Source organism: Phallusia mammillata, chromosome 1, assembly GCF_965637545.1.
Source record: "Phallusia mammillata chromosome 1, kaPhaMamm4.hap1.1, whole genome shotgun sequence".
NCBI lineage: Eukaryota > Metazoa > Chordata > Ascidiacea > Phlebobranchia > Ascidiidae > Phallusia > Phallusia mammillata.
Window position 1 is genome coordinate 24,900,728 of NC_137252.1, and position 14,846 is coordinate 24,915,573.

The window sequence follows — 14,846 nt, forward strand, 5'->3', positions numbered from 1 at the left end:
AAGCCGCGGGCCACAACGCCAACATACGGTATATTTGGTAAAAAAATAACGCTAAACCAATACGCAAACAGCTGAACGGATTATATAGTTCACGCTTCGATTATCGGATTACGTTCGTATTATTTCATCATAATAAATGTATCTCAGGTAATTGAATTTAACTTGGTGCTATGAGGTTGTGGGATAATTATAGGCATGTCATATTTTTTCAACCGGGACGCTATTTTTTCATTTTCTTTGCGACAAGGATGGCAGCCGACGGTACGAAGCCAAAATCCTTTACACATAAACAACAAGTATGGATAAAGCAAGATTCCCCTTCCCATTGGAGGGCTCCACCGTACCAAAATCGGTGTAATATATGCGATTTTTACTTTCTAAAAAACTCGTAACAACGCCTTCATTAAGAGGTTTAGAGCAGCGATTCTCAAACTGGGGTCCGCCAAACGAATTCAAAGTGACCGCGAGAAGTTTGAAGTATTTGTACAATCTTATGTAATATCCAATGTTGGACCGTATAAGCAAAAAATGGTCAGGTAAATGTACTGTCCTTGAACATTCCCACACGAATTTTAAAGCGATTTTCAGTTAGATGATTGTTTTAGTGCAATTGTGTCGGTACGTTAGCTTTTATCAAGCAAGAAACATTAAAGCTCGACCAGTGGCGTAGACAGCCAAAAATTTTGGGAGGGGCCAAATAATTTGTTGTATAATACAACTTTATGCTAACGCTCGGCGTGCTTTTACCAAACACGTGACTTGCCAAACTGTGGTTCGACGGGACAGCCAAACGCTTTATTGATTTATTCCATGTCTGCATAAATCAAAAAAACATGGATTTCGGCTTACAACTTGGTGACAAAAGTCATTTTTGATAATTTATATATTCCTTTGATAGTTGAGAGACGAAACCACAATGATGAGGGACGCAACTACACTAAATTGATGTTTATCAATGTACAACTTTGAAAATTTGGCCACTGAGCTCGACTCGTAATCGTAACATAATTTTGTTCGAAGAAAAAATAGTGTGGATGAGCGCAACATAAAGACGGATGAGAGCTTTAAGTGTTGTGAATTGTGATAAGAGCTGAAAGGTTGAACTTGAAAGGCTGAAGATTTTGTCATAAAAATTAAAAGATACAATTGGCATTATTTTGTGACAGCATTTGTGTAGTGTGGATTGAATTAGGGGAACTTGCTTGTAGTTTATGCAAATTTTCTGTTTTCTTGCTCTATAGCTGATGATTGACATAAAATGTCGTGGCAATTTCCCAAATATATTTGCTCATTTTTGCGTCGCCACCGCAATAAGTTTATTTTTACCGGCGTTTTTATTGGTGGTGTTATTGGTTCACTCAAGTTTGCAGAGTACAAAATTAAACAGTATTTAGAAGACGAACAGAAGAAAACGCTTGTAAATCGAAAGAGACAAAGATCACTGGAGCAAGTCCATGTACATTCTGTTTCACTTACTCAATCAATGCTGCAAAGCATTATGAATGAAGTTATAAAAGCTGCAAATACTGAAGTCATCACAGAAAAGCTCAAGACTTCACATGAAAACAAAATTGGTCTATGGAATGAGTTAAAAGTCACAATCTTCACAAGGATTGTTTCAGGTATATTTTCTGTTGTGGCGGTTATTGTTGTTTTGAGGGTTCAGTTTTTGCAACTGGCAGCTGCCATGGCTAACAATGGAAGTAAATTATCTGATGATGAACAGAAACAAATACTTGCGACATGCCATGATCATTTGATGGAAACTGGAATTGATAAACTATCTAAGATATTAAGTAACACCACGCAAACAGTGACTGAAAGCATGCCGTTGCAGTGTCTAGTAACACACAGGAGTATATTAACAACATTACAGAGTATAACTTCTCGTCTTATGGTCAAGGATGGACCTACAAACAGCTTCAGAGTTACTGATTTTACCTTTTCAGAGCATGTGTTGGACAAAGTAAATGACACTAACATTAGATCAAGCATTTTACAAACCTTGGATATTTTGGACTCACCAGATTGCGAGCGTGTGTTTGTGCAATGTGTAGCGAAAGGAATTGATCTACTTGGTAGTCAAATGTGTGATGCAATGTCCTCTGCTTCAAGTAGCGATAGTGTGGAAATGAATTTACTTCCCCTTGCAAAATGTCTACCTCTCCTTAATTCCCAGCTGAAATATATATGTTCAGCTCAGTTTGTCCAGCAAGTATCTGAATCTCCTTTGTTGGCGAGGTTCTCAAATAATGTTTTTGATTCTTTTGAAGACAATCTATAACCAAAACGTTTTTTCGTTGAGCTCACTTTGTTCTGCAGATATGGTAACTGTGTTCTCTCCAAAACCTTTAAAAAGCTCTTATCTAAATACCAAATCTTGCTAACCCAAATCAAGGTAAATTGGTTCTGCACCAATCAGACTGTTATTGATTGTTTCCTGCGTAATTAATTGATTGATCATTGTTGCCTGGTACAATAAGACTTATACCTTTTGCGTACTGTTTAATGTAAAAGTTATTAGGCAATGTTTTTTTATTTTTTATTGTTGTCTTACATGCAACAGAAATTTTATTGATTACTGGCAATTGTATATTGTATTTTATTTATAAATTTTCGGAAATGAAATATTGATTTAAAAAAGAAAACATGCAAACTTACCAATACATTAGTTTTATAAAAGAAAATTCTTGATAGTAAATCTTTGTTTTGTCAATGATTGTTCATTATAGCACTTTAATTTTTCCTTGTGACGAAAACTCTTTAAATATGACTCCCATGCAGGGAGTTTTAAAGGGAGTTCGGGTTCTTGACATGACCAGGATTTTGGCAGGTCCATTTGCTACAATGATTTTTGGGGACATGGGAGCTGATGTGATCAAGATTGAAAGCCCCCAAGGAGGTGATGACACCCGCTTCTGGGGACCCCCTTTTATTGGGACGGAAAGTGTTTACTTTATGTCTGTAAATCGCAACAAGCGAAGTGTGGCTATAAACATGAAACAGCCACAAGGATTGGAAATATTACATCGTTTGGTCAAGAAAAGTGACATTTTCGTTGAGAACTTCCTGCCAGGAAAACTGGATGCAATGGGAATGGGTTACAAAGAATTGAAGAAGCTTAACAAGGGTCTTGTGTACTGCTCCATATCTGGTTTTGGTCCTGATGGGCCATTAGCTGATCGCGCTGGTTATGATGTTATTGCATCTTCAATGGGTGGTTTGGTTAACATAACTGGCCCACAAAATGGTAATCCTTGCAAAGTTGGGGTTGCTGTTACCGATATAACTACTGGTTTGCTTGCTCATGGTGCTATACTGGCTGCATTAAGGCAGAAAGAACTGACTGGAGTTGGAGATAAAATTGACTGTGATTTGCTTTCGTCGCAAGTTGCTATGCTGACTCATGTTGCAGCGAATTATTTAAACTCTAACATTGAAGCCTCTCGCTTGGGAACAGCACATCCAAATATCGTGCCTTATCAAGCATTTAAAACCAAAGATGGATTGTTTCTTACAATTGGTGGTGGCAACAATAAACAATTCAAATTTCTTTGTAACGTCATAGGTTGCCAAAGTTTGGGAGAAAATCCGAAGTTTTTAAACAATGAAGATCGGTTAGCTAATCGAGAAGAGCTTATAGCAGCTCTCTCCAAAAAACTTGAGGAAAAAACTCGAGTTGAATGGCTCAACCTCTTAGAAGGAAGTGGTATACCATATGGCCCCATCAACAACATGAAAGAAACATTTTCCAACCCACAGGTACTTCACAATAATATGATCATGGAAATGGAGCACCCTGGAATAAACCAGACAATTCGTGTGCCAGGAACGCCTGTCAAATACAGTAATAAAGAAAGCAACAGCAATTCCAATCCACCTCCAATGCTTGGGCAGCATACACGGGAAGTTTTAAAGGAGTTAGCAGATTGCAATGATGCCGATATTGATAGACTTGTGAATGAAAAAGTTGTGTTGGAATAGATTTCATTTTGCTGTTCCTTGCATAGATGTTAATAATTGTAGTGCAACTTAAGCCATGACAAATATTGATGTGTAATTATTGTTTCGCATGCCACATCATGTTGAGGATAGTTAGATATCTTTGTTAGTGGTAATAAAAAAATATTTATTATATTACTATGCAAATTCTGATATATTTATTGCTGCTTTGTAATTGTTTTTAATTACAGGTTTTTTGTTTGCACTGTGTAAAATTTACCGAACCGTGTTTAGTGTTCTATTGCATTTTGTTATCGAAAAGCCAAGAGTTAATTTTTACCTACGGTAATGTTTTATTTATTCAATGCAAATTTTACCAAAGGTTTTTCATAAATGTTGTATATGTAAGAAAAAGCATGTAGTTGTTTTACCTTTTGAAGCATGGACAAACTGACAATCATATCTGGGTTGCTGTTTATAACATCAGAGGTGTTTGCCGTGGCAAGCCTTGCTCATCCTGACTGGATCAACACTGGAGCTGATGCAGGTAGGTTTTTGATACCAAAATAACTTCAGCTTTTTCATGTCAGTAAAAGTTAAAAATGTTTAGTGACTTGACAAAATGTGTTTCTATAATTTATACACCTTTTTAAGATAAAATTATATTTGTCAAAACCGGAACAAGCTATCTTAGTTAATACTGTTTGATCACATTGTTGGCTCAAGTTTTTCTGATTTAATAATTCGATGTATTAATTAACAGTTGACTGTGTAAAACTTTTCTTTATTGGCTTTACTTAAAACTGCCTATCTAGTCGTTGTATTTTAGATTTGACACGTTTTTTGTTTTAGGAGCTATTACTTTAGGACTTACTAAACAGTGTCAGACAATTTATGGCCGCAACCGAACTTGTTTCTCACCTACTTTACCTGGAGAATGGATTGGAACTTTATTATTTCTTGTGCTTGGAATTGTCTTCCTGGCAATCACTTGTTGCTTAATTGTCTCATCACACTGGTATAGATCCATGCTGATTTATGCAAGATGGGCTGCATTTGTTGCAAGTAAGATTCATCTTTATTTTTAAGATCCCAAACATATCGCACTGCACTAACAATAACAACTATGGTCTACCACGATTTACAAATTTATCAGTAACTGTTTTTAGTTGATAGAAACAAGTCTGTACATGTTGTTGTTTACAATCATTGATTTTTCCATTATCTTTTCTCCAAGTCTTAGTAGTTTAGGTATTTTGAGAATTGGGTACTGAATAAAAAAGAAATTATTTTGTGTCGAAAATCTTAGTGCTCAAATTTTTGTCTCAAAAAAACATGCCTAAAAGGAACTAATTAATTTATGTTAAAAAAAACCATTACTTTCAACTAATCTTTTCATATTTTTTTGTCACAATCAGTTGGTTGTTTATGTCACGTTGGCATGCTTTTTCCCATCGGATTTCGACAAATTGCGATCGGTGGTGAACCATTTAAGTTACCCGAGCTATGGAACTTGGGGGATTCATACAAACTTTTGTGGGTGTTTGCTATTATTCTCTCATGTTCTGGCTGGTGTATTCTTATGATGCCAATGCGAATATGGCTGCTGAACAGATGAGGGTAGGTAGTCACCGATGAAGATGCTGTGATGAAGATGTTGTGATTGTTGTCGTTGATGGTTGCATGCAGCTGTGTTTTAGATATTTTAGTTTGTACTTTTGCTAAACACAAAAGTATAATTTTGCTTTTAGTTAAGAAACCACATTTCATCCATAATGAAAGTTTTTTTTTACGAATTAAAAACATTTAGTTCGCTGACTGCGGTGAAACTTTTTACTTATTAATGAAGAATGAGAAGTCCACTGTTATGTTGGGTACAAGTTTTCGTGCTGAATAGTTGTTTTGTACTAATATTGCATGTTAGTCTTTTTTGGAATTTTTATCATTGATCAACCTATCGCTTTTTATGACTGGTTGTTTGATATTGCAAGCACTTAAAAAAAGACTTTGTAATTTCAAAATTTCTGTACATCAAACTTTATCAAATGCATGTTTGCGTCATGTTTGTCTAGTTCAGTTGGCAAACTCACATTCTTTTGTGTAAAACAGTTTCTTGTTGCCATAGTTACACTGATGTGTCTATCATGTCTACTGTTTCCTGTTGGTTTCCACAACGATCAGGTCGGAGGTCAAGCATTTCGCCTTCCAAACCAGGCACATGTGGGAAGTTCCTATGTACTTTTCACTATGTCTATATTCTCTTGTGTGATAGGGATCCTGTTTGCTGGCAGAATTTGTATGCCATCACTGGCTGATGTGGATCATGTCATCTTGTAATTCAAAAATATTTCTGTTAAATTTCTACATAGAGTCAAAACTTGTTTTAGCTTCTAAATTTTTGGTAAAGTGTCAACAAGTACTGGCAACATTGATTTATTATAAAATTGTAGCTAGTACCAGATAAGCTAATCAAAGATCCAAAACTGGTCAATCAAAACGTCTAAACATTTGTAATACAAATTTAACATTTTTTCCACATCTGCAATGTTGATTTTTTTGATTTGAATTTCAACATCCACTTTGTGTTTGATGAACATTGAATTAATACAGAAACAGAATTTGCTAGATACACCAAAAATATGTTACTATTCTATGGTGCTCACATCTAGAACAAGTTTACTGCCAGTTATTTTACATCTTTCTTTGTGTGCTTTTATGTTAATCTGTTGAATTTGATCAAGATACTTTTTTGATAGTCTTATATTAATGTTGAATTTAATGTGCCAGTATTATTTTTTTACTTCTATTCTTTTTGGAATTTAAGCATCAGCATTTGTATAATTTCATCATTGCTGGTCAATAGGTTCCTGAAATTTGCTGCTGAACATCTTTGTTTTTGAGCAAAAAAATCAGAGCCAATATGTTTGTGTAAAACATAACTACGTTTCGACAAGTACTATTGTCATCATCAGGTTATAAGAAATAAAAGCGACAGCAGGCACGCAACAGGGTGACGCACAAAGGTAAAAAAAGGCGACACGAAGTTAAAATGTAAAAGCAATTAACGGAGATCAAATAAAAACGCACGAGGAAAGGGTGCCAACGAGTGTACCCGAGGCAAAGCACGACGGCTAGATATTGAATAAGTAGAGTGGTGTTGATTCCTGGTCATTGTTTAATTCCGGGTTATGTTGTTGTATGTGTAGAGATTCCAGAAGCAATAGTTTGTATCGGTGTTTTGTGCTGCCTAAAACCACCGCGTCAACTTTTCCGACCCAGACGTTTTAGGCAGCACAAAACACCGATACAAACTATTGCTTCTTGAATCTCTTTACATACAACAACATAACCCGGAATTAAACAATGACCAGGAATCAACACCACTCTACTTATTCAATATCTAGCCGTCGTGCTTTGCCTCGGGTACACTCGTTGGCACCCTTTCCGCGTGCGTTTTTATTTTATCTCCGTTAATTGCTTTTACATTTTAACTTCGTGTCGCCTTTTTTTACCTTTGTGCGTCACCCTGTTGCGTGCCTGCTGTCGCTTTTATTTCTTATAACCTGACGATGACAATAGTACTTGTCGAAACGTAGTTATGTTTTACACAAACATATTGGCTCTGATTTTTTTGCTCAGATTATTCAAAACCGTGAATAGTGTACCTAAAGTTTTGTTTTTATGCATGACAATTTATCATTCCCAATTCAAATTCTTGGTGGTAAAATAGCCTACTTGTTGCAACCAACACAGCAAACCATACCTTTCTACACTACAGTATTGATTGTTACTTTTGTGTCGAACTTTTGTATCATTGCAATAAAGGCAAACCTGCGTCTATTTCATTACACCTTTTGTACACTTTAAAACACTGAAATTGCAAAAATACAAACACTTTGTGTGTAATGAGGCTGGGCTGTAATATTTTTTACCAGTTTTTCCTTCAAGTTACTCACCCCTTACTTACATGTAATAATGCAAAAGTTACTATAGTAGTGTATGCTTTGTGCGAGTTTACAGAATTGGTCCCAAAGAGAAATCACTTGCTAACAACAAGTCCAGGACGTAAACCAAAAATCGATGGGACAAAAAGAACTTTCAAAGAAAAACACCAACTGAATTCTCTACTGTTACAGCGTATTTTATAACAACTATATGAATTTTTAAATTGTCTCGATAAGTTCCTCCGTCGCTCATTGCAAAATCTTTTTTCATTGAAGGTTTGCATTTCCATTTTCAGTATCGGTAACGTCACGACCACGTGATATTCTAAATGACCCGCTTCACCTTGATGTCGATTATTTCCATTTCCAGGAGCAGATCGGTATGTGGAGGGATAGTGTGGGAAAAATGTTAAGGTTAATGCCGGTTTTACATAAGTATGTTGTTGCCCCTTTGCAAAATATTTCTTTAACTGGTGTTGAACAGCACAATATGTCACTCAAAACTCTGGCAGTGAAAGGAACTCGACAGTTTTTTGTCCAAACAAGGTCTTTTTTAATCTCAGACCTATGGTCAAAACCAAATTTGTTAGTAATTGAAATCATTTTTTTTACAACATATCGATTGGAATTTGGGCAGGAATTTTAACGTAATAGGCCTATTGATTTACTATTTGTATTGGTAGCATCCAAAATTCAGTTTTCCAAGCATTATGGCTTGTCTTAAAATTATAGTTTTCAAAATACATTGTAAAGGTAGGCTAAAAGGCTATTTTGAGATTGCTTAAGTTCACTTGTGTTTAATGAAAATAAGGCAAAGGATATGCCCAAGCTTCGAAGCCAAATTTTCCATAAGCTTTCTCCGAACTGATCTTCAACTTGCTTTTTTCGTACAGGCGCATGGATGCGGCTCCCTCATCCCAACCTATAGAACACGTGTTTAACGAAGGTTGTGTCGGACAAAGTTTTGCCTGCAATCTCAATTTCAGGTAAATAATGGTTTCGAATGATATACAACTTTAGATGATATCGTTGCATCTGAGGCACAACTGGATAGCCTACACGCCTTGACATCTTTAGCAACCCTTTTATTAGATAAGATAAACTTTAACTCATAACTGGAATCGGCTATGAAGCGTTCATGCAGACCAGCGATCACGGCACACTCTATAGATCAGGGGTGGGAAACCTGCATGCGGCCCGCTTGCCTTTTTAATGTGGCCCCCGTCACAATTTTGTTAAAGAACAGTAGGCATATACAACATAGCATAAAAAAAACAATAACATGTTTGTGTACTCATATTTCGTTGAAATGACTTCGACATTACTGGTAATCTCCCCATTCCACATTATGATGCCAAACTTGTTAAAATTGACACACTTTCAACCGCTTGCTATATTTGTGATGTAACAGTCACTCGATTGCCTCTCCTTGCAGTAACTGATCATTTGCCATGTGGTGTTAGTTTTAAATTGATGTTAGAGCTATTAGCGTGGATCCTTATATTGTTGTTTAAAATATATACTAGGAAAAAAAGACAGATCGGTATAATGGTGCTAGGGTGTTCAAGAAAGAATGGACAAACACTTATTTTTTAGTCAAAATAGGTGATAACCTGTATACCTTGTTTCGAACATGTAGCAGCAAAAGAAGATATCAAATCTGTATCGATGAAATACAAAACCACTTGTGTGCTTTGGGTATTTTACACGGAATTTGAAAAAAAAAAGTTGGCCCGCCCGAAAATGTCGTGCAATTCATGCGGCCCGCGGCTCTAAGTAGGTTTTCCACCCCTGTTATAGATCATAGTACGCCTGGCCCATCGTTAATGCCATATGCATTCAGCCGGTCACCGAGCATTCCCACATGGCAAGCCGTAGGCCTAGAAAAATCTAGCCTGCGGTGGGATTCGAGCCAACAGGAATCTTTCCGAGACTCGTGCTTCATCAACTGAGCCATACGGGCTCACTGCGTCGAAAGTCGAATCGCTAACCTACGCCTTGCCATGTGGGAATGCTCGGTGACCGGCTGATTCGGTATAATACTTTCAAGGGCCTGACGATATATGATATGTACATGAGTGTGCTGTGATCGCTGGTACGCTTCAGGGCTGATCCCAGTTATGAATTGATGTTCATCTTAACCGAGTGGTTCCCAACCTTTTTTGTTACATTCCTCCCTTTGCCCATTTTCGAACTATTCATTCCTCCCCATAAGACGAAAAACAAATATAACATAAAAAATTATAGCAATTTGAAATAGACCTTGTAATTAGGGATATCCATTTCAGAATCCTTTACAACCGGTTCTAAATGTGAACCGGATGCAAGTTATAATGGACATCCCTAACGTATATACAAAATCATTCTGTAACATTTCCAATATAACTTTTTACAGTTTTTATGAAATTCCTCCCCTGAACTCATAAAATTCCTCCCTAGGGAGGAATTCCTCCCTGGTTGGGAACCACTGTCTTAACCGATTACTGGTCTATCTTGCGATCCCCAAATACGAAGCTGACATGTGCATCATACGAGGCAGGCAACGGTGCTTGTGATTCGACTTTAATGGGCCTGCATGGCGTATACTACGACACTTTTATTAGAATGAGGACGGACGTAGTTAAAAATATGATATTAGATTTTCTGTACTAATCTATTATTGTGTTGTCCGGAGAACATGATTTGAACGTTCAAAGTCGTGCACGTTGCCAAGCAACACCACAACACCAACCCACCACTGACCTTTAATGACTTGTTTCATTCCCAGTGCAAAAGTAAACGGCCTTTGTCCAAGTTCCTTCGTACTCCAGAACTTTTTGAGTGGAAACGTGTCGACGAATCCGTCGCAATGAAGTGTGATGACGTCACCGCGGTTTGGAAGAGTACCGATGCCATTTCGCAGTACCAGTTTTCGGACCCCACTAGTAACTTCTGTGTATCTGTATGTAGATTGTATTGAAGTGCGAAAACACTTTACTAAATGTTTTTTGAAATGTTTTTCGTTCAAATTTTAAAATGTTTATACTTTCAGACAATATATATAACCTTGCATCTTCTTCTTGAAGATAGGCTTTCATTTTATTTTCGTCAATTTCTTCCTCTTCTTCATCATCAAAATCTTCTTCATCGTCATCAACATCATCTTCTTCCATCTCAGCATCTGTTGCGTCATCAATCACGTAGTTTCTCTCATTATCGGTAGTGTCTTCATCCATTGTACTCGTGACGTCACGTGCTATGTCAATTGTTTGTAGTTATGGTGGATATTTTAAACAATTGATCTTGTTTTACTAAGAAAGCTAAGCATCAAAAACATCGACTTAAATATGTTGACTGTACATTTTTGAGAAAACCTTTTGATGAAACCTTTTTTCTACATTGGCAATAACCATATTATATTTTTATACCTGTAACATATTATACCTGTAACGTTTATTGCTTCTTTACTTATAGAACTCTTTGCTTCTGACAATTCGGTTTGATTTTTATCTCTACTTTTTCCAATGTCCCTGACGTCAGATTCAGTTTCTGTTGTATTTAATTTAGTCGAAACATCAAGATTCGTTTCTACAACTACATGGGTAACCTGGGATTCTGCTTCTGCGGTAGTATGTGTTACTTCAGGTTCTGTTATTGTATAATTGGTCGCAAAGTCTGGTTCTATTTTTTGAGCATCAGGTTTGATATCGGAATCTGTTTTAATGCCATCAAATGTGCCGCCAACTTCCGTCTCTCTTTCATCAGTTGTGACTTCTGAGTCCGTTTTCATTACCTCAGATACAATTTGGGATTCTGGTTCTATGCTATTAGACTTAAAGTCAGGCAAATCATCAATGGTGACACCAGGGTCGCCTTCTAAGGCATCATGTGTGATGTGGAGTTCCGTTGCTGCGTCATCAGTCGTTACGTCAGGGCTATTTTGCTCAACGTCTGTCTCTGCATTAAAGATACCAGATATAACGTTAGGTTCTTTTTCTGTGACATCAAGTGTGAGGTCGGGTTCCGTTTCTGTGTTTTCTGTCTTCTCGTCAGGGTCATTTTTCTCTAATTCAATGACATCGGGTATACCGGTAGGTTCTGATTGTATGACATCATGTGTGACGCCAGTTTCCGTTTCTGTATATCCTGTCTTCCCTTCAGGGGCATTTTGCACTGATTCAATACCGTCAGGTTTTGGTTCTGTGACACCATGTGTGACGTCAGGTTCTGTCTCTGTGTCATCAGTCTCCAAGTCGGAGCCATTTTGCTCTGATTCAATGGCATCAGCTGTAACTGTCGGTGCTTTTTTAGTTACATCAGGTTTTGTTTCTGTGTTATCTGTCTTTACGTCAGGTATAATTTTGGGCTCTTGTGTGATGTCAGGTTTTGTTTCTGTATCATCAATAATGGCACCAGGATCCGTTTGCATAGGCTCAGATGTAACATACGGTTCTGATTTTATGTCATCGATGTTGGCGTCAAGTTTTGTTTCTTTTTCATCATTTGTAACTTCAAGCTCTGTTTCTTTGGCATTATTTGTGACGTCCGGTTTCCCATCAGAAGTCTTTAGTTTTTGTGTGACATCAGACTCTGTTTCTTTGTCATCAAGTATATCTTCCAATTCTTCATCCAGAACTCCAAGTTTGGAGCCAGATTCCGCTTTTATGTCATCAGTCATAATTTCAGGGATTGTTTTTGTGACCTCGTGTAAGACGTCAGGTTCTATTTCTTTAGAATCAAGTGCTACGTCAATATCTTTTTCATTTGTATCACTAGAAACTGTTTCCATTGGCTTATGTGTGACGTGAGGTTCTGTTTTTATGTCATCTGTATTTTCGTCAAGGTTTATTTCCATGTCATTAGAAGTGACGTCATGCTCTGAATCCACGATTTCGGAAATATCACCCAAGTTTGTTTCAATATCTTCAGGATTACTGTCAGGCTCATCTTCTTTGACGTTGTGTTTCACGTCATGCTGTGTCTCTGTGATATCGAGTGAAATTTCATGTTCTGTTTCTTTGGCATCTGACTTGGCGTTAGAAACTTCTTCCATACCAGGTAAGACGTCGGGCTCGTTTCTGATGTCCTCATCAGAATATGCTTCTGGTATGTCAGGTTCACTGTTGATTAATGTCTCGGTTTCAGATCTCGCACCTGAAAATTCTTCTGATATTTCTGTATATTTATCACCGCCTTGCTGTGAAAATTGTTCCACGCGTTCACTCTCATCTTGTTCAACAATCTTTTTCACTTCAGCCATTCCGATATCAGGTTGCACGACACGAAACCGTATTCTACAAAACAAGCGAACTGCATAAATATTTCGAAGCAGTAAATCAAGATAAGTCAATGACGTCACTACTTACGGGTGGTCACGTGGTGTTTGTGCATACAGTATGACGTAGCCGATCGAGGAAGCAACTGCCAAACATATGGCAACTAAAATCAAACGGTAAGATATACCAACTTTTTTGTCATCCGCCTGAGGCTTTCTGTAAGACAAAAATTAGGTTAAGGTTTGTATGTCTTTTCCCCAAACTTGAAATATTATTTGTATTAATCGATATGTTTTGGGTGAGCTCAGTGGTTCCCGACCTATGGGTCGCGACCCAAAGTTGGGTCGCCTGAATATTCTGTTGGGTCGCTTGTTTAAGTGACAATTACAGCATCTACTTTTTGACGCCTCGTAGCGTTATTTTTATACATTTCCCAAGGCTTTAAATTGTTGCCCAATAATAACTTCATCACAACTTGTCGTGATAATGGTTAAAACTGTTTGTGACGTCATAACGTGATGTGTTAGCTCACAGTAGAGCGTTGTCTGGTTAATAATGCCTCGAAGTTCGGAATAAATGGAAATGTTTGGTCGTAAAAACAACAGCGTTTGTTCGTTATAAGGTTATTGATTTGCTAAACTGGCGTAGTAATTTTCATAAAGCTTTCCCAACTTACAGACAAAAATACAACTAAAATAGCATGTCCATGGGTCGCGAGAAACCACAAAACTAGATTTTGGTAAGTATTTGGGTCGCGTTAAAAAAAGGTTGGGAACCACTGGGTTAGCTTACTTTTGTTTTCCTACATCTTTTCTTGTTTTCTCAACCTCTGCTTTCTTCTTGATGTTTTTTTGTTGCTCCGTTTTCTTGGCGATATTTGCATCCTTCCGTTTTTTGTTTTTTCCCATTTTTTAGTCCCATTGGAGCTAACAGTCTTTACATTTGCGTCTGCTAAAAATCCTCAAAATATGTTCGCCCAATTTATATACAACTACATTGAACAAACGCTGCCTTATATTCATGTAACCTGCAACCCACAAGGCCAAAATGAACAAACATTTAATAAATTTCACTTTTATAGTTTTGTCAAAATATGTTAAAGTGTTAAAATGGTATATCAAGGCAATTTAACTGATGTGTCCAGCATAGCTCTTGGTTACTGTTTTATTTTTTAGTGCTTTAAAATTGACATACCAAGTTAAAGTTATTTGACGTTCAGTAATCTCAAAAACAGCAACCTTCAATTGCTTTTTCTGACTCTTTGAATATTTAGCCAAACCTTATCTATGCTAACATCAGCAAAAGCTATAATAAAGCTTGTGACACTGACAGGTTCCGGTGCCCCTTTGTCGATCTCTGTCTGACACGTTTCACAAAAAAACGTCGAGAGCAAAGCATAAGTTGAGTGTTTAGTGGAGTGCACTTAACTGTTATTACCACTTTTAGTTGAACCATTCGGGCGATACACGTGTAAAAGTTGCAAGTTACCAAAGTTACACTTCTATTTTCGTCATAATTTGTTGTGTTGGAATTTGGGCGTTGATATCACAGTTTGCAACTTGAATTGGCCCATTGTTATGCAACCACAAGGATATTTTTGTCATTTTGTATTCTCTTTTAACCAAATCTTTTTGTTTCCATGAATTGATACAAAATTGTTATGATATATTGACGTAGTTGGCATAGTACGTTGTGCCTGATCTTG

The 14,846-nt window shown here is 37.1% G+C and overlaps 3 protein-coding genes and 1 long non-coding RNA gene across 4 annotated transcripts; all 4 read left to right on the top strand.

The window, feature by feature from the left end:
• The first annotated feature begins 1,069 nt into the window (after positions 1-1,069).
• Positions 1,070-2,732, top strand: LOC145220006 (peroxisomal biogenesis factor 3-like). The gene has a single exon (XM_080087296.1). It carries the CDS (start codon positions 1,259-1,261, stop codon positions 2,282-2,284), a length of 1,026 nt encoding a protein of 341 aa, XP_079943422.1. The 5' UTR covers positions 1,070-1,258; the 3' UTR covers positions 2,285-2,732.
• Positions 2,714-4,193, top strand: LOC145219970 (succinyl-CoA:glutarate CoA-transferase-like). The gene has a single exon (XM_080087269.1). The coding sequence runs from the start codon at positions 2,716-2,718 to the stop codon at positions 3,982-3,984; it is 1,269 nt and encodes a 422-aa protein (XP_079943395.1). The 5' UTR covers positions 2,714-2,715; the 3' UTR covers positions 3,985-4,193.
• Positions 4,194-4,287: 94 nt separating this feature from the next.
• Positions 4,288-6,878, top strand: LOC145220016 (modulator of smoothened protein-like). The gene is made up of 4 exons (XM_080087304.1): positions 4,288-4,489; positions 4,795-5,007; positions 5,361-5,562; positions 6,068-6,878. The coding sequence occupies exons 1-3, from the start codon at positions 4,384-4,386 to the stop codon at positions 5,558-5,560; spliced, it is 519 nt and encodes a 172-aa protein (XP_079943430.1). The 5' UTR covers positions 4,288-4,383; the 3' UTR covers positions 5,561-5,562; positions 6,068-6,878.
• A 217-nt stretch (positions 6,879-7,095) lies between these two features.
• LOC145220024 (uncharacterized) lies at positions 7,096-13,452 on the top strand. The gene is made up of 3 exons (XR_013857957.1): positions 7,096-8,300; positions 8,780-8,872; positions 10,654-13,452. It is a non-coding gene; the product is annotated as an uncharacterized LOC145220024 (long non-coding RNA).
• The last annotated feature ends 1,394 nt before the right edge of the window (positions 13,453-14,846 follow it).

Coding starts and splice junctions, on each gene's coding strand:
- LOC145220006 (XM_080087296.1), top strand. CDS start 1,259: ATGTCGTGGCAATTTCCCAAATATATTTGCTCATTTTTGCGTCGCCAC.
- LOC145219970 (XM_080087269.1), top strand. CDS start 2,716: ATGATTGTTCATTATAGCACTTTAATTTTTCCTTGTGACGAAAACTCT.
- LOC145220016 (XM_080087304.1), top strand. CDS start 4,384: ATGGACAAACTGACAATCATATCTGGGTTGCTGTTTATAACATCAGAG. Junction 4,490..4,794: donor CAACACTGGAGCTGATGCAG/GTAGGTTTTTGA, acceptor TTTTTGTTTTAG/GAGCTATTACTTTAGGACTT. Junction 5,008..5,360: donor ATGGGCTGCATTTGTTGCAA/GTAAGATTCATC, acceptor TGTCACAATCAG/TTGGTTGTTTATGTCACGTT.